Genomic DNA, 24,868 nt, shown 5'->3' with positions numbered 1-24,868 from the left:
AAGAGTGGTCAGAGTCTAGATATACCTGGAAGGTAGCTCACAGGATTTACAAACAAACTGGGTAAGATATGAGAGAACAAGGAGAAGGATAATTGATCATGTGTTCCTTACCTCCTTCTAGATTCTAAAATTATTTTGCCAGCTATTATTTTTTCCTGCAATTAATAATCTAAATTTCCTCAAAATATCATTAAATAAGTATGTGTTTTCCTGCACCTGTCTACCTGTGGGGGTAGCAAATGTTAAGATGAAGAAAATGACAGGGAGTTAGGGATGCTGTTTGAAACAGGATCATCAAGGAACTAAAGAGCAAAGGAAGTGAGAAAGTGCCAACAGAGGGGAAACAATGTTCCAAGTGAGGTAACAGCAAGTGTAAAATATAGAGTATTTTCTCTTACATTTATCTCAAAATTGCAATCATAGCTATGCATGCATAGCAATTTGTAATAGGAGGTTATGGCTACAATAAAAGGCAACTTAATATGAATTCTGACGGATATAATTATGACTAAATTAATTATTAAGGATGGCAGTACTGGCTGAGTCACTCACAAATACAGGCATAGCCTACTCCTTTTCTTTTGATTTTTTCTACCCACCTGAAGAGGTCTCCAAATTTACTTCTGAGGTGGCTACATGACACGTAGAGATCATAGAGGTAGGCTAAGATGCATCTTTCGGGAGAAGAACATTCTGAGGGGTTCACGACATGCTTTACCACACCACACAACCTGAGGAGAAAACCATGTGAAGAAATCAAATGCATATTTTGCTAATGTATATGTTATTGTTTGAATCTTTTAGAGTGAGAATATGTCCATTTATTACTTGGGGAATAAAAAAGGTATCAGAGTGTTGACCCCAATCATTAAAGCAACAGTAAATAATTGAGTAAAATACCAGTTTTCTATTGTGATATTGAAATACTGGGCTTTAAAAAAACTTCAGAAATATCATTAACAACAAAAAAAAAACACAAGAAAGTTCTCCACCTAGAACGTATATATGGAGGAATCCATCAATTATGTTGCTATGACTAGAATACAAAAGGAAAGGTGAAGTAGAGAATCTCTCTTCAGTAAAAAGATTCACAAATTCAATGACTTTACAAAGATTCTCAAATCCAGTCCTTTGCAAAGGAGCAATTCTTTTAATCAGTAAATCTGGGAAATCCATTTTCAAGACCATGAGCTAGTTCTGGCATGAACCTGATGAGTGCATGGTTTGAGGTCACATTTCCCGTGTTTACTCAAACGAGAAAAAATTTATTTTAGTTTGTCTGATAAAAGAATTTAGTGATATTCTCTGTAAGTCTTTCAGTTCAGAAGTACCATTACTACTCGAATCTATGCCATTTTCCCCAAATCAGAACTATGGAATTGGTCATAGTTCATACAACACAGAAGTAAACAAAAGTGGTCCATCCACGTATCCGATTCCATGTTGTCTGTTGTTATAGGGGGTCAGTCTGCAATAGCTGGACTGTTATAAAGGACTTAGTTTATTAAAGTCAAAATGGGCTTTACAAATCATCTGATTCATCTTCCTCATTTTCTAAAGAGAGCGCTAAGGCTCAGCAATGTGAAGTAACTTGCCCATCGGCAAAGAATTAGTTCAAAGAACTAGTCCGAGTAGAGGGCATGGGTCTCCATAGTGCCAGTCCAGAGCTCACTCCACTACTCAGGGAACAGGGAAGCCAGAGGGAGCCTAGGATGTCAAGGCCAGGAAGGAACCACAAATCACAAACACCACAGGTGGGACTCAGGACACTGGGAGGAAATGGTAAGGTAGCACCCCAAACCCTGTGAACTGACATCAGCAGACAGGGCCACCAGGCAGCTGATAAAAGCTGTCAATTACAGCAAAAGTGTCACACAATTCAGGGGAAAAAAAACACACAACAACAACAAAACTCAATCGGTTGTTAACTATATAAGCAAATAAATTCCAGAAATACCTAAAAAGCAAAGAATAATTTTGTGATCAAAACACATAAACATTTATTGGGAGTTTGCTAGGTACCCACTATAGAGCAGCCAGTGTTTCCTCCATTTTTTTCCACTTCCTACAGGTAAGAAAAACATTTTACACTGAGGTCCTGTATACTCATTCATATAAGTATAAAAAAACCAAAATAATAGTTTTGGGTAAAATACTTATCCCTACAATGTATGATAAAGTAAAAATATAGTTAATATCAAGTATGATTTATGAACATTTAATAGAACATAAATTTTAAATGTCAAAATAAATGATAGTGAAATAAATTTCAAAATAATAAACAAAAAAATACTTGTCAAAACCTATTATATTCATTTCATGACCAACTAGTGGGTTTCCATACTCAGTTTAAAAAGGATGGTATAAATTAAACAGCATGAATGAGGTCTTAGTTCAAAAAACGTCAGCAATCTGGGAGATTTATTAGCTATTTGATGTTGGGCACATAAGTTCAAGCACTTCATTTAGCAGGCCTGTGTTTCAGTTTGTTGACTGGTAAAGTGGTATTAATTATTCAACCTTACAGGGTCGTTGAGGGTTATTAAGTGGTTCTCTATTTCCTGAATTCTTTTTTTTTTTTTTTTAAGATTTTATTGGGGAAGGGGAATAGGACTTTATTGGGGAACAATGTGTACTTCCAGGAATTTTTCCAAGTCAAGTTGTTGTCCTTTCAATCTTAGTTGTGGAGGGCACAGCTCAGCTCCAGGTCCAGTTGCCGTTGTTAGTTGCAGGGGGCGCAGCCCACCGTCCCTTGTGGGAGCAGAACCAGCAACCTTGTGGCTGAGAGCCCACTGGCCCATGTGGGAATCGAACTGGCAGCCTTCGGCGTTAGGAGCACAGAGCTCCAACCGCCTGAGCCACCGGGCCAACCCCCTATTTCCTGAATTCTAACATTAATTTTATCACATTTAAAAATATCTGTGATGTTTCATGGATGTCCCTCTAGAATGGAGTGGAAGTTGGTTACATTATGTACTAGGTTACAAAACAGAGAGAACTGTGGAACCCAAGAAACCCGTGTTTCTTTTGAGCCCAGGAAGAAAATGGAAGAATAGGTTGTCCTTTTTTTTTTCTTCTTAAACTTTTATTAGCTTTTATTTGATGTGGAATTTACTCCCGGGCTGTAAGTTTTCGTTTCTTCAGTTTCTTCTGAGATATCGTTTTCTTCTGTGCAACTTCCTCCCTGGTTTAGGAACGATCTGCTCTTTCTCAGCGAGGATCCTCTCAGTGAGGCCGGGAGAGCTCGTGGATGGGCTGACCCGCCCATGAGCTCTGTGAGTTCTGCTCCCCATCTTGGGAGCTGCGCTCACCTGGCTGTGTCCGTGACCAGAGAATCTACATCTAAACCCTTAAGGTCAGCATGACTCGCTGCATTTTTAAGCGTGTGCAGCAAAAACTCAGCCCTCTTTTTGGGCCACTGACCCTGTGCCCAGCCCCACTGTTTGGCCTGGGCTCACTTGCCAACTCCTCCATTGTAATGACAGAATGGTACCCACTGCTTCTGTAACGTGACATCCTTTACATACTTGGTGGCTTTTCGGATACGCATACACTTGATGGCCTCGGGCAGTTTCACAAATGTTCTTAAAATGAACTCAAAGTTTTGCACCTCGTGATTTGCATGATTTTGTGGGGTTCTCTGGGTCAAGTGAATAGCGAACCATGTTTAGAGGTTACCTCAGCCTGCTTTCGGGAAGAGATAGGTTGTCTTTCCTTATATAAAGACCTGGAGAAAGGAGTCTACAGTGGACAAAATGAGTTTAGTATAGGGTTTCTGAGAGCTCATTATACTTCTCAGGTCCCTGTAACCTCAGCCTCTAATGGGGTGATATCAGTTAATTATTTAGACCAACTTCACTAATGGTAGTAGAGAAAACCTTAGCCTACAATTCACACAAACCAAAAAACAAGTAAGAATCGAGAAAGTCACTTGTGCTAGATTAAGACTTACCAAAAGAGAGGTTTAATTTATTTTAAAAGAAATTAAAGAAGTAAATCTCTAAGATGACAAAGCATGCAAAGCTTATTTGTGTTGGATTCTCCAAATCTAAACTGAAATTCCATGAACAAAGTTGTCACATATTCACTTCCTAATAACCCATGACACAGGGCCGCCCAGGTGGCAGCTGGCTTATATTGGTTAAAGTTCGAGGAAGGGAAGTAAGGTAGGAAGGAAAAGAGGAAGGAAGGAAAGAATCATACTTTATTAAAAATAACATTTTGCATGCTTACAACTCCTTCTTTGATAAGTGTTTTCTTGCAAACAGTATTCTTTACGTTCTATCTTTTCATTGAAATAAATATCAACACTGTTTTTCTCTTACAACTACTATAATATTTCATCACAAATTATATGTCCTAGGATGTGAAAAATGATAGTGACACTTTATATACCAACCCTTCAAACACCTGGGCTGTCTGGTCAGGATTCAGGATCAGACAGCTGTGGTACCGCCTGAGAACAGCCACAATGCACACACACAGACCCGTCGTGTAACTTCCGGCCAGGCTGGAGGATTTCAGGAGCAGTTCGGCTTCTACCACACTCAGCTCATTTAGGAGCTACAGAGAGAGAAAAGGCTGAATGAAAATGCAGCTGCCAACACAAACAGTTATTTTTCAAATAGGCAAATAGTTATTTTTCAAAATGAGTCATTCTAATACTGCTTGATCTCGCCCCTTTTCCTGCACCAGGACCATAAACATATACAACTACAGTCTCAGAAAACACACCCCAATGAATTAAACTGGCTTTTATTTTTAATCCTGTACCAAATTAGAGTTTTCCTTCTGTCTAGACATCATGGTATATGCAATCATAAAGTAGCCAATATTAAAATAGCTAACATTTTACGGAGGCCCAACGTTCTGGACTGGATTATTTCAGAGAAGAACATACCGCCTCTCACTCCCCCCACTCATTTCTCTTCTTTTTAATGAAACAGAAGTTATTTATCATGAGTTTCTTGTTTCTAGCAAAGCTAACACCTCGAACAGAGTAAGCGATAGAAACCAGCTTTTACTTCAATTTACTAACATGAGATAATAAATGAGCTCAAGCATATGTATGAGAAATATAGCAGGACAAATCAAATTATAAGATTTTATTTTTCTTGCTTTTAATCTAAAATATACTCTGTTACAAACAGCAAATCAACTTTCACCTTTCCCTAAGCAAAATTATAACAGACAAAAAACAAAAACAAAAAACACCAATAAAAAGCTCACATTTTAAAAATGACTATTACATATGTTAGGACCGTATTATAATTACTTAATTGAAACTTATGAACACTGTTGCAATTAATATGCTAATTCAATACGGGTGATTCCGAATGTCTCAATCAATCAAACACGCACAGGTAGCACACTTTAAATTGTATGGTGCCTAGTGGGTTTGCTTTTCTAAGAAGGAGAGAAGTGCAGGGTCTCTGTCACACCTGTATGGCGAAGTCAATTAGTCCGTTGATGTTCAGTGCTGGCTCCATGAGGTCAAAGATGAGCTGAATATGATGAGCCAAAGGGAGGTGGTAAGATGTCCCTGACGCAAAACTAGTGATTTGTTCCAGGACATTGTTGGAGATCTGTGCAAACAAAAATGACAGTAATTAGAAGACCAACATTCCACATAATTGTTATGTTAATTTTTAAGGGAGAAATTTGAATTTCTATGTGATTCTATTTAGGAGAGAGTGAAAACATATTTCTACAGAAACCAAAATGTACACATCAACTTCCTTACTACAAATATAATTTGAAGAATTAAGCCAAGTTATCATCAAGTCTAGACCTAACTATCCTAAAGGTAGAACTACAAACATTAATTAATTTCCAGGTAACATCTATTTGATTCAATGGATTTGAAAACAAACATACTTGGTTTCATTTCAATTGTGTGGTATTTTATTTCAATCATCAATAGATTTCTCTCTTATTAACAGCAATGTAAGGCCATAATTTAATAACATAGTAAGTACTGCATTAAGGATCATTTTATATATTTTATAATAAAAAAGGATTATTACCCTAAGATAAAAATATTTTCATGATAAAAATGAATTCTTTCTTAAAACTGAACTTAAGGTATCTCAATAGTTTGAGATACCTTCAAATATGTTTTAAAAACATATTTAAAAACCAACTAAGGCTACAAACATATATTGCATAAAAGATTTTAAGGAAATATGAATATCTCAAATGCATAATAAAACAGTTTTAAATGACTACCTGAGATGTCACTTGATGCTGATCAAAATATGAAAGGAGTTGAAGCTTTGTGAACACAGTCTCCAATGTTGGAAATGCTTCCTGTTTGTTCTTCCTAGCTTTTTGTCCTTCATCTCCAACTAAATAAACATGCAGTAGATACATTATTCTCCATTGAATAAAGCTCCTCACTTTAACGATCTTGCTTTTCTTGAAGTATAACATACATATGAAAAAGTGAACAAACTGAATTTCTACAAAATACACATACTCGGGTAACAAAACTCAAACCACACAATCACACACCAGAATCCCAGAAACTCGCTCAGGATCCCATCAGTCACTCTCCCTCCCCGGGGAACCAAGATCCTGACTTGCAACAGTTTGGATTGGTATTGCCCACCTTGAGACTTCCCATAGAGAACCATAGGATACATACATTTCACATCTGACATCTTTCACTCAGCATTATGCTTCTGAGATTAATCCATATTGTTATTGCAATTTTAATTTGTTCTAAAAATGAATAATTCTCACTCATGTACAGTATTCCAATATGTGACTATAGCCCTATTTATTCATCCATTAGAGTGAGCAGTTTCTAGATTATGGCTACTGTGAGACGCGTCTCTATGAACATTTCTAACTTACTTTTAAAATAGGATGACCTCAACAAGGAAAGGGGTGGGAATCACCCAGGCTCACTTTGAGATGACAGGAAACTAAACTGGCATCTTCTTAGAAGACTCCCTATGATATTTCCCCCAAACAGTCTAATATATAAAAAAGGAAATTTACACGATTCCTAACATTTTTAGGAGTAGAAAGGGATTAAATTCCTCCACATTAAGAGAAAAGTGCTACACTTGTCAATTTAGCATACAGAAGTTTGAAGAAAATTCCAATAAAAATTTTTTATAAATACTGCTATCCCCGAGGGACTCTTGTTCTTAAGAGTTGAAGGATAATATCCCAAAAATAATTAGATCCTGTTTTTAAATATTTCTTAATGCATGTATTTACAAAGACGAATCTAAAGACAGAAAGGAAAGGTTGGATTACATGATCTCCAAGGTCACTTCCAACACAATGATTCTAAGTAGTCAAAGACCACTTACATCTTATTGGACAAGTTTAATTTTAGAGAACAAAGGTCACTTGACACATTTCTCTATTAAAGATACAAGAAAGATTTCACTGAACCCAGAAATATTTTGCTAATGGCAAATGTTATGGCTTGAGAAAGTAACATTAGAAGAAAGGACATTTCTCTTTCAAGAATAAACAATTATAGTTTAAGTCCTTCACCGCCTCGCAGCCCCCTACTTCCCCAAACAACCCCAGGTTGTTTTGTCCTAATTTCCTAAAACAAACAAACAAACCCCAATATCAGAGTAAATCAGAACTAAAAAGTGCTGAGTAACATAAGGTATAAAACTGTGCCACTTTTATCAACAAGAAACATAACACAATGAGAAAGAACTAATAAGTTCATCAGACCTACTTGTTTTTCAATATGTATTCTCAAAGTTACAAATTAAGTGTGGAATTGTGCCTTCAATATAGCTGCTCACGTGTCATGAGCATGTTCAAAATATCCAAGTTTTGAATTTTTCATTTATGAACATGATTGATCCAAGGCTGAAAGCTCACATCAACAGTCGGGTATTATGTGTTTTAAAACTGAAGTTATTAACATAATTATTTAGTCCTTCCTGGGACGCAAACAAAACAGAACAAAAATAAAATAACAGACATGAGGAAGTAGACCCAGCATGAGAATTCATAAACACATCTTTTTGGTTTATTTGTGTATGGGAATTGCCTTTATTTACTTACATACAGCTAACGACTTAAAGTCTCATATAAAAAAGATGCAATTGATTCTTGGCAATTTATATTCAATTTCAAAGAAAAATGTAAAAAATTAGTGGTGGTTCTCAATGGAATACTGTATTTAAATGATATTTACATGAGCGATAACGTCATTATAATTCATAGATTTTCCTCATTGGTCTAATCTACTTTGTTTTCATCACTTATATTATTGTTTTTTAGTTGCTTAATTTTGGCTTTCCTTTTTCAAAAATCTTTAAATTCTGGAAGTTGTGGCCTTTTAGAGGTCATTATGGTAAATTTCATTTATATTATCAAAAGACACACCATTAAAAACAAAAAATGACTAGAATCAAGGTAAACGTAAACTGAGATTTGACCATGTTCAACTGGAAATATCATAATAGTTTTAGACGATAAAGTCCCCTAGGTAAGGCCTGGCTGATCTGACAATGCTCCCAATGAGTTCCCCCAAATCATATTTTTCTGTGTAGACAGAAATAAAATATATGCTTACACGAGCTCTGTCTTCCTGCCTCACCAATTCTCATCATTTCTGCAAACAGTGGGCAAATTTCCATAAATCCGAAGTACTCTTGACTAGCATCTGGTGAGCATGCTGGGTTTTAAGTACTGACAAGCATACACTGTTTATCAGAAGAGGGCTCACTAATCCCAAATTAACACATTTCTGGTTGAATTTTATCTAAAAAGAGGGAAAGACAAAAATTCCCTTTGAAGATGCCTCTTCACCGTGGTGTTTCTATTACTGCTGCCTCAAAAAGCAGCACAGAACCACCATTTTGTCTTAGTGAGTTCATAAACAAGAGCTGCCTGTTTCAGAGACTGACACAAAGATAGCACAGACTCCAGTCTGGCATTAGAGACGCTGTGGAGGAAGGAAGCAGACACAACAGAAAAGGGTACCACATTGCTTCCTTCCCCTTCGCACCTCTCTCAGGTTTCCAAAACCAAACATTCCATAGGCTCTAGAAAGACTCCTTACCATTAACTTAGATGTTAAAAATGTATTACTGAACCTTCTATAGGACAGAGTAGCCACCCATTTTCAAGTATACAAAAAGTAGTTTCAAATATTCTTTGTTAGCTAGTTGCAGGACTTCTAAATGCAACCCATTTCCTCTTTTTCTCTAAGAAAGAAAAGAGGAAAATGACAGATCAACAGTTTTTCTTAGAGCACTTTTGTTCTTTCCAAGCTCAATAGTGACAGGCTGTGACAACAGGGTTTCATTTCCCTCCCATGTCTGTATCCCCTCAGGGAGACTTTGCAGTACAAGCTCCTGCACTGGCAATGGGGGGGGGGGAGGGTTAGGGAACATAATGCAAATCACATGAAGGTAACTTCTGTTGTGCTCCACGGACTAAACTTGGACCTCAGACGCCCGCAATGTCACATTCAGAGTGAAAAACATGTTGCCCATGTGCCTGTGTGCTCCTACTGATGGGGAGGAAAGAGCCGTTTACATCAGTTATATCTGGACTTTCCTGAAGGAAAGAACTAGATGGACAAGCTCTAGTAGTCCATCTGCTGGAAGTCTAAGGACTGGGGCCCCTGTGGAGAGGTGCATACGGAAATATTTATTTTGTACTGACCAGCAAAGCAGCGTTCCTAGAGGTGGCTCATACCATGGGTAGGAAGTGTGCGGTTTGCACAGGGAAAATCCAAACGTTTTTTTCCCTTTGTATTTAAGTAACAGAGAAATGAACATCACTGGTGGTAGCGGAGTATATCTAATGATATCATATTTTAAATCATATGACTGCCTAATAAAATAAACAAATCTTGCGAAGAGTAATTAGGCAAATGTAAAGTGGATAATGGCAAGATTTCAATTATGCAACGTGGTGACATAAAGGCATCACTTCCCTGTAAAAATTAGGTAAAAAGCCATGGGAAAGAGGATTCCAAATAAAGAAGGCATTACAGAACAGAGACCCACATTTTGTTTTTACTTGAAATCATTTGGTGATATGGGTAGCCCACCCTGAGACCTTCTGAATAACAAGAAGGCAACAAAAGCTCAGCCACTACACTTCAGGATTTTCAATTATCACACAAATATGAGCACCCAAAGCAAACTACAAGCTTGAAAAGGATGGCAAAGCATTGGAGAAACCTCCAGAGTAAGAGTTTTCCAACTCATTCTTCAGTACTTCATCTGTGACTACTGTAGAAAATTTGGGAAGTATAAAAAAGAGGAGAAAATAAAAATGACCTCTATCTATCTATAGAACATGCGATTTTAGTATAAGGATGACTATAAATGGAACAAAGACCGTAACATTTCAATGTGCTTATTCATATTTCAATGGGACAGTCACTCAGGAGAGGAAACACGGGGGACGGTGCCGTGCACAAAGCTGATAAAGGCCGAGCTAAGAGAGAATGCACCAGATGTCACAATAGGAGCGAATGCATTTCGGTCTTTACCCCCTGTCTCTGTGGTGCTCTTCTTATTTAGGATTTTCAAAATATCTTTGGTAATCTTCTTCAGCTGATGTCTCGCTTCGTCACGCTCTTTGCCCACTCCGTACAGAAGGATTGTGCGCTGGTTACATTCATGACTTGAAGATTCATCCTGAAAAACAGAAAACGCACTTTGAAACCCTTGTTTGCAGAGGTGGGGCTGTATTTCACATCCATGGAATGCACTAACCACAGCCTCTCCATGCTGGCTTGCCGTGGTGGCACCCCGCCCACCTCTCAATTCACCTCAACTCCACTGGCAACACCCTTGTTTTTCCAGTTTGGGACTTGCTAAAGTTCAAAAAAAAAAAAAAAAGGGTCAACTGACCTGAAGTCTTAATAGAAGCAGTTGATGTGGGCGTACCCTACGGAGTAAGTTTTTATTGAAAAACTTTTCACTGTTTAAAATTTAGCATGGTGTTTATTTCACATCATACTATCTAGTTGTACTTTTCCCTAAAGATAAATATTGTTTCTTAGTAAGTTTGGTTTTCTATATACAGCATCAATAACTTGTTCATCGTCAGAAAAAAGATCTTGCTAGGATCCAGGACTTTTGTAAAAATGTTCCATTTTCTTCCAACGTGACTGTGCAAGATACATGTATGTTTATTTCCAAATGGCAAAAATATAGAGTGCAGATCTCATTAGATGTGAGGTAAATAGCTGGAAATGCTAACGTGTTCTAACAACACCTCCTCTTCTGGTCCAGCTCCTCAGCCCTGCCCAGATACCGTGAATTCAAGCACTATTTCTCCCATGTGGGAAAGGAAATTATTTAGTAACAGAAAAAAAAAAAAAACGCAAATAATGTACAAGCCACTAGACACATTCCTTAGCCAAAGTTAAATAGTCCAGGATGTGTTCTCTCTTACATCTGGTTTTGAATTTTTCTATCTAACTTTCTCTCTTGGATCAATATTATTCTTTACTGTTTTCTTAGGAAAATTTCCGGCTCTGTCCTTCAGTCCATCTTCTTTTCTTACCATTTGTACATGTCTGCCCCCGCTTAGGTGCTAACCCTTCCTAACAATGTCTAATCCTAAGGAGCTTGCATGAGAAAACATTTCCCAGGAAACACAAACTGTACTGTGTGCATAATTAGCAGTGGCCGCCACAGACCAAAATCCTGGAGACTTGGAGAATTCCAGTGTTTCATTTGGAGCACTCCACATCTGTACTCTGCACAAAGTAGCATTCTGCTTTTGCAGTCTTGAAATAAGAGCCTGTTTTCTGTGTCTATCACTTTCCTCTCAATCTCTTTTTGTCATTCTGTCTTTTTCTCTCTCTCTCCCTTGCATTCAAGGTACCACTTCTCCCTGCACTGGTTCCTTTTTAGTATGTTCTACCAGAAATGTGTGCACCCTTCCAATCTATCTTGCTACCCCATCCCCAAATTATTATTGTTTCAGGTGTCCAAATATATCCTGAGTATCCAAATCTCCCCCAACTTTTCCAAAGACAGACTCAACCACAGGATCAAATCAAAATAGGTAGTTATTCCTACACCTGGCTGCACATCTGAATGACCTGAATTGCTTGGTAATCTCCCACTTTTGTTGTTGTTGCAGAGCATTACTGATATGTTTCTTTTGTCTGATGGGATATGCACATATGAACCCTACAAAGGGAACAGGAGGGCACTGTGAAAATTGTTCAAAACTCATGCAGTGCCAGTCACGTGTGCTGGTGATTGTTTTCTGTGTCAAATGGTTCTAATGTAAACTTCCGTGGGACGGGTGACGGAAGGATGTAAGCAGTTGTTCAAAAACTGTTTCTAGAGTGTCTACTTGCAGCACAAAAAGGTGCTAGGAACTCGGAGGAAAATTCCAGGATGACAGTGCTTGTCCTCACGGAGTGCAGATTCAGTAAAAGGAGCGTTTGCAGAGCTAGAGGCCCAAACACAGATGGTGAGGGAAGGTGTCCTGGAAAGACCCATGTGCTCACGAAGCACGTGGGAGACTGTGGCTCCACATTGTACCAAACGCAGCCCAGCTCGGGGTAAGAAAGCTCTGACCGCATTCAGGTCCAGCTCCACGGTCTTGGATATGAGACTTTCTGAGCCTCAGATTCTTCCCTGAAAAATGGGGTAACACCACTTGCCTTCTAAGGTTTTTCTGAGAATAACTGAGATGAAGAATGTGAAAGTTTAGCAGCACCCCCTGCCATCCATTCATATTTCTGCACTTGTACTTTTCTCATGCACACATCTCATATTCACACTGTACCACATTACTCAACATTTCCTAAAGATGCAGGGACACTTCCTTCCTTTGCTATGTTCTTCTCGCCACCTAAAATGCTCTCAAACAGCCTCCGTCTCACTTGTGCAAATGCTACCTACAATGACAGCATCAGGCCCCTCACTCTGTCACCTCAGCTTAGGGAAAACCCTCAGCACAGGGGGGGGGGGGGACAGGCAGGGGAAGAGAAGCTTTGGGGCATTTACCACAGTGTAATTCACTCATTTTCTAGGTATTTCTTTAATGTCTGAACTCCCCACCAGACGGTCAATTTTGTGAGGTGAACCCCCACGTCTGTTGTATTCACATTTCTACTGTCCTTAATGGGCACTGATTAGGCACTTAACATTTCTTGGATACATGAAATAATAAGTAAGTGGACTGATGAAAAAAACACATGACAGAAAGATCCGAGCAGGGATGAAGAACAAAAACTAGTTTTGTAGAAAACTTAACCTGATAGTTAAGTGCTAAAAAAATGAAAAGGAGACATGAGAAGCAGAGAGAAAAAGCAAAAAAGTTTGTAGGGTGTAAGCTAAGTCTTAGTAGCGGGAATAAAAAGTAAGAGGCAAAATCAAGTGGTGTCTGAAGGAATTTAGGAAAGGATCAGGTATCTCATGGATTTCAAGATGGATTCTCTAGACAAAATGTTGGGGTGGGGGAAGAGCAGGTAATAAGGGCAGGGAGCTCATGGATTCACCTTCAGGTGAGAGAACTTTGAAGGGTAAGTAGAAATGTTTTATATTATTTAGTAGGTGGTTTGACATAGGGACTAATGCAGAGGTGACAGCTTAGGGATAAGAGCAACATGTCACTGGGAAGGATACAAAACGCCCATGTTCTCTGCGGGCGGTGGGGGGGTGGGGGACGACAACAAAGAGGGCTGAGACAGTAAAAGGGATACATAAGGCATCAAATGATACACTACACATGTCCTCTCCATAATTAATAAGAGCACCAGATAAGTCGGGCTCAAAGAAGCCGGGGAGAAGAAATTTAACAATGGGAACCATCAACAATCTCAAATGCATTGAAGAAATCACAATTGATGTGGCCTCTCTGACTGGTTTATTAAGAAAAAACACATGTGATCCTCAAGAGAGAAGTTTCTCTAGAGTGGAGGGGGGGGGGTGGCCAGAAGCAGGAAACAGAACTGAAGTAAGAGCAGATAGTGAAATGGTGAGAGTGAAGAAAGCAACCCATTTACTAGTAGCTGTGCATGGAGAACAACAGCTTGAGAGGAAAGAAAATTCTATTAGGATAATCAGTGTCAAACTCTTCATTCAAAGGTATGTTTCAAATAAAGTCTCTATAAAGGAAATCCAGGTTGGAAGGCAGATAACTGTCAAAGGAGATAGAAAACAATAGCCTTTTGTCTGGATTAAGTTGGCAAGAAATACAGGCACACCTTTCTAATTAAACACAGGGAAAAAAGAAAATTGGTGAGAAATACAGAGAAATTTGTAAGTGAAAAAGCTTTTATCAGTTCATGGGCCCTGATATGCTCAGGGAGCTGGGCCAGAAGCAAAGTCATGAGTTGAAAGTTGAGAGTGAGGGGAGGGAATTAAAAAGAAAGAGCAGCAAGCACTTACCGTGTTTCCCCGAAAATAAGACCTAGCCGGACAATCAGCTCTAACGCGTCTTTTGGAGCAAAAATTAATATAAGACCCGGTCTCTTATACCCGGTCTCTTATATTAATTTTTGCTCCAAAAGACACGTTAGAGCTGATTGTCCGGCTAGGTCTTATTTTCGGGGAAACACGGTAGCTGGAAAAGAACCATCGGTCAACTGTGTATGGGATGTGAATGCCATATTTGCTTCTGAAGGTTAATATATTTAGGAAAATCATGACAGCGCTCACTAGTCTTCAAACAGAAAGGCAAAGCCTTTTAAAAGTGACTGTTTTTCAATAGCCCACAAGATTGGTTTCTGTCAATGTCTTGTACATGTAGAAAATGTCCAAGTTTTCAAATAGCAATTTATACTACATGAGAATAAAGGCAACCTAAGAAAATGGACCAAATATTTCCAAAGGTAACAATGAGCTCTACTCTTTCAGCTAGGTATTAAAACACCCTCAAACTGCATAGTTGTAAGTAATATTAATGATTGGCCATCAGTACTAAAGAATTACTCTATTATTGATTCTCTGAAGGACACATTTACTGGGCAGCAGAAGGAACCCACTGGAGAATCCTGGGACATCTAGTCATCCCTTTCGTGCCAGCCCACTTCTGTCTCTGGGTCGAACAGCTCATCTTCCCTGTAAACGAAGTTCTGAAAACCTCATCCTCCAGGTCAATTACTTTCTTTCTCCAGATAATATATCACAAAGACTTAATTGATAAGGAACTGGGAGAATGCATGTCCAAATATCCCGAAAGGCCTCTTATATACAGACATCAAAATACGTCTCTTGAGCCAAATATCCTTAGAAGGAAAAATTGAAGTTAATTGAACTGAAGTCTGCTTTAAGTCATGTTCATTTCTTTAAATAAGTGGTTAGAAACATTGCCAAAATACGTGTGTTCACAAAGATGTGACGATGGTGGTGAGATTATCAGAGCTATGCACTCTGCTTACTCATATTCATATTTTCTGATATTTGCACAGTGACCCAATAATTGTAGAATTTTAAATTTAATAATGTTCTTTTTAAAGGGAAATAAGAATCCCACTCTGAATGTGCTTCCTTTTCTTCCAAGCACTAATGGAAAACAGATGAAGTCGATGCAACTGTCCTGATAAAAACAAAATACAGCATTCAGACCTCCCAACACTCTTTAATTTTGTATGTTTAAATATGCAAATGTAAACCCAGTATACATGATAGAGTAAACTGCAAACAGCATCCTACCTCACCTCCAAAAAAAATAGCAAAAAAACATTTTTAAAAACAATGAATTTACATAAAATTTTTATTTTAGCTAACCCATTAACATAAAGAACTCTTAAAAGAGGCCTTCAAGCATGATTTCTTTTAGCTGAATTCTTCAATATACCACATTATTCTTTTTGGAAAAAAATAACTTCCAATAAATGTTATATCGATTAAAAGCCCTTGACTGGGTGGAAGAAGGGTTGTGCAGACGTATAGGGAAGCTGTGCTACAGTAACAAGAAAGTACAGCTTCTTCTTATTGGTAACTCCACATGAGTTGGAGTAAATTTTTCAAAAAATCAAGAAAATAGCAGACTCCTTTAATTTGATTTGTATAAGAAATTTTTGTTCTACAATAGCTTATACGCCACGGTATGGCTGAAATGGGGTGTTTACCCGATAAACTCGGGGCATCCTAGGAGCATAATGGGTGTCAAGGGGTTTGACTAAATGTACTAGCCCTCTGCTTTCAAGCAAAACACTCCAGACAGGGATGAGAAACAGTTGGATCAGCAGAGCTAGCGAGTATTCTCTTTCACTAGTCACCCCAATGCCCAAGTTTCCTTACTTTTGGGATTTGTCTTACGTCTAACCTAAATTTCTGTACTCTAAGAGGTGAAGCCAAGTTGGATGACTGACATAAGCAATACCTGACTTAAAATACATGTGTTTAATCAAAACATTCACTGATGTCAAAATGACCACATTTAGAAACCCTGAAATCTTAGAAGTAAAACAGCCGAGGAGCTCCATCTTCCTGCCCCACCTGGTTCCACGGGGACTACAAGGTGCTACCATTTCAGGACATGGCCCTCTGGGGTGAGCGTAATCTCATTCCAAGTAAATATCTTCAGATAAGCTGACAACCTTTAACAGACTTATCAAAATAAATCAACCAATTAAACCACCTGCATGTAAAAATTCTGGGGTATAAGTTTATTTTTCTAAGTCATCTCAGGCATAGAAAAATCAATAATCAAATCAATCAAAGCTAGTCCCGGTCAAAACAATAATACATATAATTACAAACTGCATGTGTTGTTTAATGAGAGGTCAAAGTGCAAAACTTGCTCTACATCTATTCATATGATAATATATACTTTTGTAACCTAAGACATTTCTCACTTAAAAGATTTTAGTGACTTTCAGAGTCAAATGGTATAAATGGGTAATTGGCAATGATTCACCTGAGAAATTATTAGCAGAGAAGGTGTGGTTTTGAGTTAAAACCAGAAAAAAGAAAAAGTTCATGTAGATCAAGGGTTGAAGCCTTTCCTTTCCCCTTCATATCCCGTATTCACAGTCCTCTAATAATCTGGAAATACAAATTCTCAATAGAGCATATGATTTAAGTAACCTAATTAGTGTTCCTTTGGTATAACACATTAATTTGTTGAAAATAGTAATGATCTTTCTCACAAGCCTTGTTTCATCTGAAGGCCTTAGAAACACTTTATAAACAAACCATACAGTTTACAATTTGTTGTAAGGGCAAGTGTACTTCTATTTTCTTGAAAGAAGTGCAGCCATTTCATTCATGGAGTTAGGGTTGTGGAGACAGTGCCTTGGGGAAGGTTTGCAGGTGCACAGTGAGAACAAATGCAGGGTCTGGAGTCAGAGGCCACGGGCTGGGAACTACGTCTCTAATTAATTCATTGCTCTGCTCCTCAGCTTCCCTCATCCAGAGAATGGAAACAATATGAATATCTACTTCAGAGAGTGGTTGAGATCATAAAACAAGTTAGTTCGTGACAGTAAGAATTCAAACTTTGGCTATTATTATTCTGAAGTATACAGAGCATGAAAGCTCTGTCAAAGTATAATTCTGTGTCTCCAAATCAACAAATAATTTAAGATTATCACTACAATAGTCAAATTGTAAAATAAAAGCAACGTAATACCCACTTTTCCAAGAGTTTAATATCAAACTGACACCTCTAGATAGCTAACAGATCAGAATCTTTATGTAACTGAAATTCCCAAATGAAATGACTCAAGTTCAGAGCTTGATTTCATATTCTTTAATGCCAACAAAACTCTTGTGTCAATTTACATCAGTTGGTGCTCAAACTTGAATGTGCATGAGCCTCACCTGAAAGGCTCATTAAAATAGAGATGCCGGTGCCCCCCAGAGTTTCTGACTCACTGGGGCTAAATTTGGTGCCCAAGAACGTGCATTTCCCACATCTCCTCAGTGAAGCCTCACTGATGTTTTGCACTTTGAGAACCATTGTTGAAGATTAACAAATACAGATACAGACATATGCAAAACACAGAAGAAAGAAATAACCAAAAGATATGTTCAAAGCAAAGGCATCCATGCACCCAGTGGATCTACTGGTAACAGGAGACTATACTTTAAAAAACTGTGTGTGAGTGTGTGTGTGTGTGTGTGTGTGCCACGCGCACGCGCACATGCCCACAATAACATTTATATCCAAGTAGTAGTGATACGAGGATCTCTTTATTTAATGATATATTTCCCCCAAACCAAAAGCTAGGTTAAAAGGAAAAAAAAGTTTGTTTATATGTAAATTCTATTCAAGAAAAACATGAAAGACACATTGTATAATAAGCCTGGCAATGGATACAACTGTTTTTTCTTTCTAATGTAATTTTGAAATCTTATCATTTATAATGGGAGGAAACTGTTTTGCCTACAAAGAGTTGATCAAACACAGATTTAAAATAATGAAATGATTAGCCAGGAAAAAAACAAAGAGCAAGAGACTTAACATCCCTAACGAGCACACATTTCAAGTTAATGCAATTACTTATTAAAATATAATATATCACCCAAGTTGAGCACAATATGTATTCAGGTAAATAATCATCTGAGAAAGCAAGCTTGCAACCTTCTCCAGGAAGCACACATCGAAAGGCTTGGATTTATCATTTGCATGGAAAATAACCAAAATAACTCATAAATAAAAAACTCATAAATAAAGCATCAACTCTATGGCAGGTTTCAGTAAAAAGCTGCAAGATTTTAAATTGCTTTTCAAAAGATGACTTTTCCCCCACCCTGCCCCACGTTTCCTAAGGAAATAAAAGCAGAAGTCATACAGGGGACCAGACGGAAATCCAGTGTCTGCAGAACTTTGAGTCCGGAGCATTTGAAGGTAATTTCTGATTGTGAAGTCCTCTCTTCCTCTCTCTCGCTCTATTTCTCTCTAGTACCCTCAAGACTTTACTGATGAAAACTCAGCAAATTATCATAAAGAGTTTTAACAACTAAACTAAGACATCAAAAAGGAAAATACCAGATGCCACTCTGCAGGCTGAAGTAACTACCACTTACTGGATACATTCAAATCCTTCAGAATCGACAGAGTAACCAGGTAACTTTATGTCTAGAAGTATATGACAAATATAGGCCCTTACGCTATGATGTATGCGTCAATTTTCTCAAGTTTGCTTAAAATTGGAAACCTTTAACAACTATCAATGAAAGCACTTATTTGGAATAAAAAATTAAATATAAGCCACATTAATGGTGTCAGAGATAAACATTTACTTCTTCATTAAAAAAATAATTTATACAGAGCATGGAAATAAAATACAAATGGTCTCACTTATTTTACCTCGAATGTAAAATGAGATTTACATATACAGGGAGCTGAAATTCTCAGTATCAAGAATATTTGTTAAATGGGGTATAGTTATAGTCTATGCAAAATAAGTATTCCCAAAGTAGAATTTTCAAAACTACCAGAGAATACACAACTAAAAGCAAATAGCAGTAGCAAGGAAAATAAAAATCAGTTCTTGTATCAATTAAATACTGTTTTTTGCTGGTTTAAGTTAAACAGGTGAGGAGATATTGAAAATTGAAGCCATAGTTGTGATAACATGAATCTTAATTGTTTTACTTTCAGTAATTAAAGGATAAAAAACATTAATTCCATTGCCATTTTGAGGAAGTCAGTGCTACCATTATTTGTCATTTAAATCTTTTACATGGAAGCTTTTTCAAAGAATTTAGATATTTGTACTTTTAACATTACAGTGTCTTATATTTAGGAATAATATTTTATGTAGAATCAATTCCATTGTCTTTGATGAAACAAAAAGTTTTCAAATTTCACTTTAAATTCCAACTTAGATGCCAGATAATGTATTCAAGTGAAGTCTTAGTTTCCATTTTAGCCACCCATTGGGGTAGAATAACCTATGGAACCAGACATGGACACCATTTTGATGTATTATTTTAGCTACCACTGTATTCCCTATAAGCCTAGAAATCATGTCCAGCTGTTTTGATGAATGCCAGCTGATGACAACATACAGAAACCTTTATTTTATTTTTTTTTACTGTTTTAAAATTTGTACTGATCATATTCAATAAAATGTATGCAAAAACTTTGAATATACTGAGCGTAGTTGGAAATGAGATGTACATGGGTTAAAATAATTGAAGCCAAAGAATGAGTCCCTGTGAGGCTGATTTTTGAATGGAGGACAGCAACATAAAGGCAGAAATAGCCTCTAGTTATAAGAAAAAATTTCTTTCTGATTCAGTATTTTATTTAACAATAAATTTCCAATGAGTGATTTTATACAAATTTCTTTACACTTATAAAAATTCTGATAGACAAGTATCAGTCGTTCCTTCTTAAAACCCTTTGATGGTACCAGAGTAAATAAAGTCCAGGAATAAGGATGGTGTAGAAAAAGTGACTGTGAATAGAACAAAAAAGTTAAGAGGCATGGAAATGAAGCTAGAGAAGAACAAAGCATAGCCCCAATATTTCTTTTCTAGTTTTAATATATAAATACATGTGAGCTTTTGCCTAAGATTAAAAATATCCCATAAGAGGCATTCAACAAATGAAAAATACAAACTATCCATACTTTCTCAGACTATTTCACTTTTCTGGGCATAGAATATTTGCCATGGTGAAATATTCTTGAGAGTTCAGTTTTCTGTGTTCTTACTAACTGCCACAAGAATCAGAAACCTCAATTTTTAGAGAAGCCTGTCTAAAAAAGAGACACACAGAGGTAGGAGCAAAATCAACTATCTGGGACCAAAAATAACCACCCCCTCCCTTGCCCTCTAGGTAGCAAAGAGAAGCCATGGAGAACCTGACCTCTGCGGCTGCGAATGGCAGCCTGTGTACCAGAGATTACAAAATCACCCAGGTCCTCTTCCCGCTCCTCTACACGCTCCTGTTTTTCGTTGGACTCATCACTAATGGCCTGGCAATGAGGATCTTCTTTCAAATCCGCAGTAATTCCAACTTCATTATCTTCCTTAAGAACACGGTCATTTCTGATCTTCTCATGATTCTGACTTTTCCATTCAAAATCCTCAGCGATGCCAAACTGGGCACAGGACCACTGAGAACCTTTGTGTGCCAGGTGACTTCTGTCGTATTTTACTTCACAATGTATATCAGCATTTCATTCCTAGGACTGATAACTATCGATCGCTACCAGAAGACCACCAGGCCATTTAAAACATCCAATCCTAATAATCTGTTAGGGGCTAAGATTCTCTCTGTTATCATCTGGGCATTCATGTTCTTCCTCTCTTTGCCGAACATGATTCTGACCAACAAGAGGCCGAGAGATAAGAATGTGAAGAAATGCTCGTTCCTCAAATCACAGTTTGGTCTGGTCTGGCATGAAATAGTTAATTACATCTGTCAGGTCATTTTCTGGATTAATTTTTTAATTGTCATTGTATGTTACACACTCATTACAAAAGAACTGTATAGGTCATATGTAAGAACAAGGGGAGCAGGCAAAGTTCCCCAAAAAAAGGTGAACATCAAAGTTTTCATTATCATTGCTGTATTTTTTATCTGTTTTGTTCCCTTCCATTTTGCCCGAATTCCCTACACCCTGAGCCAAACCCGGGATGTCTTTGACTGCTCTGCTGAGAATACTCTGTTCTATGTGAAAGAGAGCACTCTCTGGTTAACTTCCTTACATGCATGCCTCGATCCATTCATCTATTTTTTCCTTTGCAAGTCCTTCAAAAATTCCTTAGTGAGTATGCTGAAGTGCCCCAATCCTGCGAACCGGCCACCTCATGAAAACAGGAAGAAAGGACAGGGTGGTGGTGACCCAAGCCAAGAGACTCCAATGTAAACAAACTGAGGTAATCCTTCCATCTATTAGTGTTTCCGATGCCTAAAAGGGAAGCACTATGTAAAAATAGCAATACTGACTAAGAAGTAGCTAAGTTAGTAACAATGACTCTTGAAGAAATAGACTACAAAGTAATTTTCATTTACTTTGCCAGTATTAAAATGTAGGGGGGAAAAAACCTCACATGTAGCTGTGTAGCAAAACAAACTGCCTTCAATCACCATGCTACATGCAAAACTACAAAGAATTCATGAATTGGAAAGTTTTGGCAAGATGGCTGACCATATAATGTCTACTGTAATTCTTTAAATACATGATTGATGACAATGTTATTATCTATCAACTTACTATATATATAAGCAACTAAGGAAAAATCTGATAAAATCTTCTGACCAAAAATTATACTTATTAAGATGTATATACATCATAGTCCCCCAAACAAATGCTTACCTATAGTGATATTATAAAAATTTAAGTAGGTGGGACACAAAGGATAGTAACTACTAATCTTCAATTATTAGCAAAAACCTAAGGGATTTAAACTAGTGGTAATAGACGGGACTGAATTTTTTCCCCCAAAATTTCATTAAGAAGATAGAGGTTTAAAAAAACCCATCTTTCTGATAAAAGTAGAAATAGAAAATGAAGTTACTAAAATAAGAAGTTACTTTTATGGCATTCTAATACAACAACAAAAACAACCTAGAATATTTCCTTAACACTAGAGAAACCAATTTTACTAATATTTTGACAACTTTCATAAATACGACCACCCTCATTCACACATACCTTTATTAACTAGCTTCTAGAAAGTACCTGCTACTTGGGTTAATGAACATTTCTCTTAGTAAGAAAAACGAATTAAATATGATTATGCAGTTGCACCACATAACTATTAACAGGAAAGTAATGTTAATGAAATGTTTGGAATTACCTGTTTGTTATTTGTGTATCTAACAAAAAATTTACATTGAACTCTAAATCACACTTTGTTGGAATTTCTTTGTTCAAACATTAGATACCATGATTCACCTTTTATATACTCCTGCATCAAACCTATTTAAGAAACAATAGCTGGCAACAGAGCTTCATACAGTGCATTATGAAACAATATTGGGCAAAGTCTCTTCTGAAGGTGACATCTCACATCAATTAATTCATATGTAAATGAAAAAAATATGTCAGACTTAAAATATAGGCTGATTCCACATAACCCATATTCATTGTTTTTTAACATAAACAAAATATATAACACACTTGCAATTTGACATCTTTTATCTCAATTATTTACGATCCTCAGAGGTTGATTCTCAAACAGAAGGCATAGCTAGATACCAATATCTAAATATAATGCAAGAAGAAATTAAAAGGGTGAACTGTAGTATAAGGAAGTTCACTGAACTTCAGTAATCGTTGATTTATCCAAACCCTCCACGAGTTCTGCTGGGCTAAATTTCAGTACAGAATTGAACTCATTTAACTCTCGAACTGGTATCAATTACCGAGCAGCGACGTTCCTTCTCTGACCCCGCCGCAAGCAAGCACTGGAGGTCAGCGGAGACATGTGCCACCAAAACATGTGTATTCCAGGTATCACCGGGACAACAGCGGCAGTCATTTCTGCCATGTAAACTGATGCAACTCGCTCGAATGTCACATGCAGAGGTGTGCATGTCCTGTGAAAATACCAAGATATTTGAGCTGGAAGAGAAATGAGAGCTCAAATATCTGACCTTCTTATTTTGCATGGGAAAAATAAAGGGCAGATCCACTCTTCAAGCCACCAGAGCTGGGGTAGGGAGTGGATTACAGCTGACCAGATCACAGTGCCAGAATCAAATGAGGCGCTGAGAGACTGCAGAGTGCACAAAGACTTTCCTGAATAATCTTTCCTTTTGAACTAAAACTAATTCACCACTAATTCAGATGACAATTTCCACAAGAGAAAGAAAAGCAAACCAGAAACGCTAATGGTATGACGGTACTTTGGTAAAAAATTGAAAAGTGTTTGGAGTTACCTATGTTTTTATATATAATATGAAAAATTTACATTAAACTCTAAGTCACACTTTGTTGGAAATTGTTTATTCAAAGACATTAGACAGCACATACTCCTACGTCAAGCATGAACTAACCCCACTCAAGACAGACTGAGAGATCAGTATTTATGGCGTGCTCATTATCCATAGAACATATTACTATCTCCAGCTTTAGGAATATTAATACACATAATACATCCCACATTTCACAGTAACTTAAAAAAGAAAAAAGTGAAGCCAAATTTTGTAGACTCAGGTCCAGAAATTGAAAAGTTCAGAAATGAGGCAAAATGTAGTCTTGCCCAAAGCCTTCGTGGCTAACAAGTCCAAAGGATGCTGATAATTGGCCGTTTTTCCCAGTGGCTCCTCACAGAACTGTCTAAAGCAATGAGCAGGCATGGCAAACGATAGCCTGGAAGCCAAACCTAGCCCATCCTGTGTCTTTGTGAAGCCTAAGACCTAAGAATAGTTTTCACATTGTCAAATGTTTGTGGAGGGGAAATCAGAAGAGTAAAAGCTTGGGTTGCATTAAAGTGATACGAAATTCAAGTTTCAGTGTCCATAACGAGGTTTTATTAGAACACAGCCACACCCACTCAGGTTTTTCCAATGGCTGGTTTCCTGCTACAACAGCAGGGTTGAGTAGCTGTGTTGGAGACTACCTGGTGGCAAAACCTAAATATTTACTAACTGGCACTTTAGAAAAGAAGATTGACAACCGGACTAGAACTTTAAAAACAGGAGAAAACCCTATGCAGAAAAGGAATCCTCTCTTCATGCATTTAGGTATTTCAGTAGTTTTGCACTAAAAATAACTGCAGATTCTGGTGACTGATCAAGGTGATGTCCATAGGGGGGCGACAGTGATGCCAGTGGGAACTAAACATGTGGAAATACACTTACAAGTCAATAAGAGAAACAGCCTGACTTTTTAAATAAATGGAAAAGCACTTGAAAAATCAATTTCCAGGAGAAATACAAATGGACAATAAAAACACAAAAAAGACATACCGTTTCCCCGAACATAAGACCTAGCCAGACAATCAGCTCTAATGCGTCTTTTGAAGCAAAAAAT

The 24,868-nt window shown here is 37.5% G+C and overlaps 2 protein-coding genes across 15 annotated transcripts in view; one reads left to right on the top strand and one right to left on the bottom strand.

The window, feature by feature from the left end:
- P2RY12 (purinergic receptor P2Y12) overlaps positions 1-23,822 on the top strand; it is a 48,925-nt gene extending 25,103 nt beyond the window's left edge. The window contains exons 1-4 of one of the 5 annotated variants that reach the window (XM_081064474.1): positions 13,954-14,063; positions 14,931-15,072; positions 18,833-18,996; positions 20,719-23,822. In XM_081064474.1, the coding sequence (XP_080920600.1) occupies positions 20,735-21,754 (1,020 nt within the window). In that variant the 5' untranslated portion in view covers positions 13,954-14,063; positions 14,931-15,072; positions 18,833-18,996; positions 20,719-20,734 and the 3' untranslated portion in view covers positions 21,755-23,822. Of the gene's footprint in view, positions 1-13,953; positions 14,064-14,930; positions 15,073-18,630; positions 18,778-18,832; positions 18,997-20,718 lie in introns of those variants that run through there. The other 4 variants (XM_081064473.1, XM_081064475.1, XR_013994334.1 and 1 more) reach the window with 4 other exon arrangements.
- MED12L (mediator complex subunit 12L) overlaps positions 1-24,868 on the bottom strand; it is a 322,241-nt gene that overhangs the window by 71,771 nt on the left and 225,602 nt on the right. For all 10 annotated transcript variants that reach the window (XM_081064322.1, XM_081064328.1, XM_081064329.1 and 7 more), the window contains 5 exons: positions 10,496-10,643; positions 6,229-6,347; positions 5,442-5,585; positions 4,400-4,563; positions 600-731 (listed from right to left, as the gene is read on the bottom strand). In XM_081064322.1, coding sequence (XP_080920448.1) covers positions 600-731; positions 4,400-4,563; positions 5,442-5,585; positions 6,229-6,347; positions 10,496-10,643 — 707 coding nt within the window. The remainder of the gene's footprint in view (positions 1-599; positions 732-4,399; positions 4,564-5,441; positions 5,586-6,228; positions 6,348-10,495; positions 10,644-24,868) is intronic.

Source organism: Rhinolophus hipposideros, assembly GCF_964194185.1.
Source record: "Rhinolophus hipposideros genome assembly, chromosome: 2".
NCBI lineage: Eukaryota > Metazoa > Chordata > Mammalia > Chiroptera > Rhinolophidae > Rhinolophus > Rhinolophus hipposideros.
This window is presented reverse-complemented; position numbering and strand designations above follow the sequence as displayed.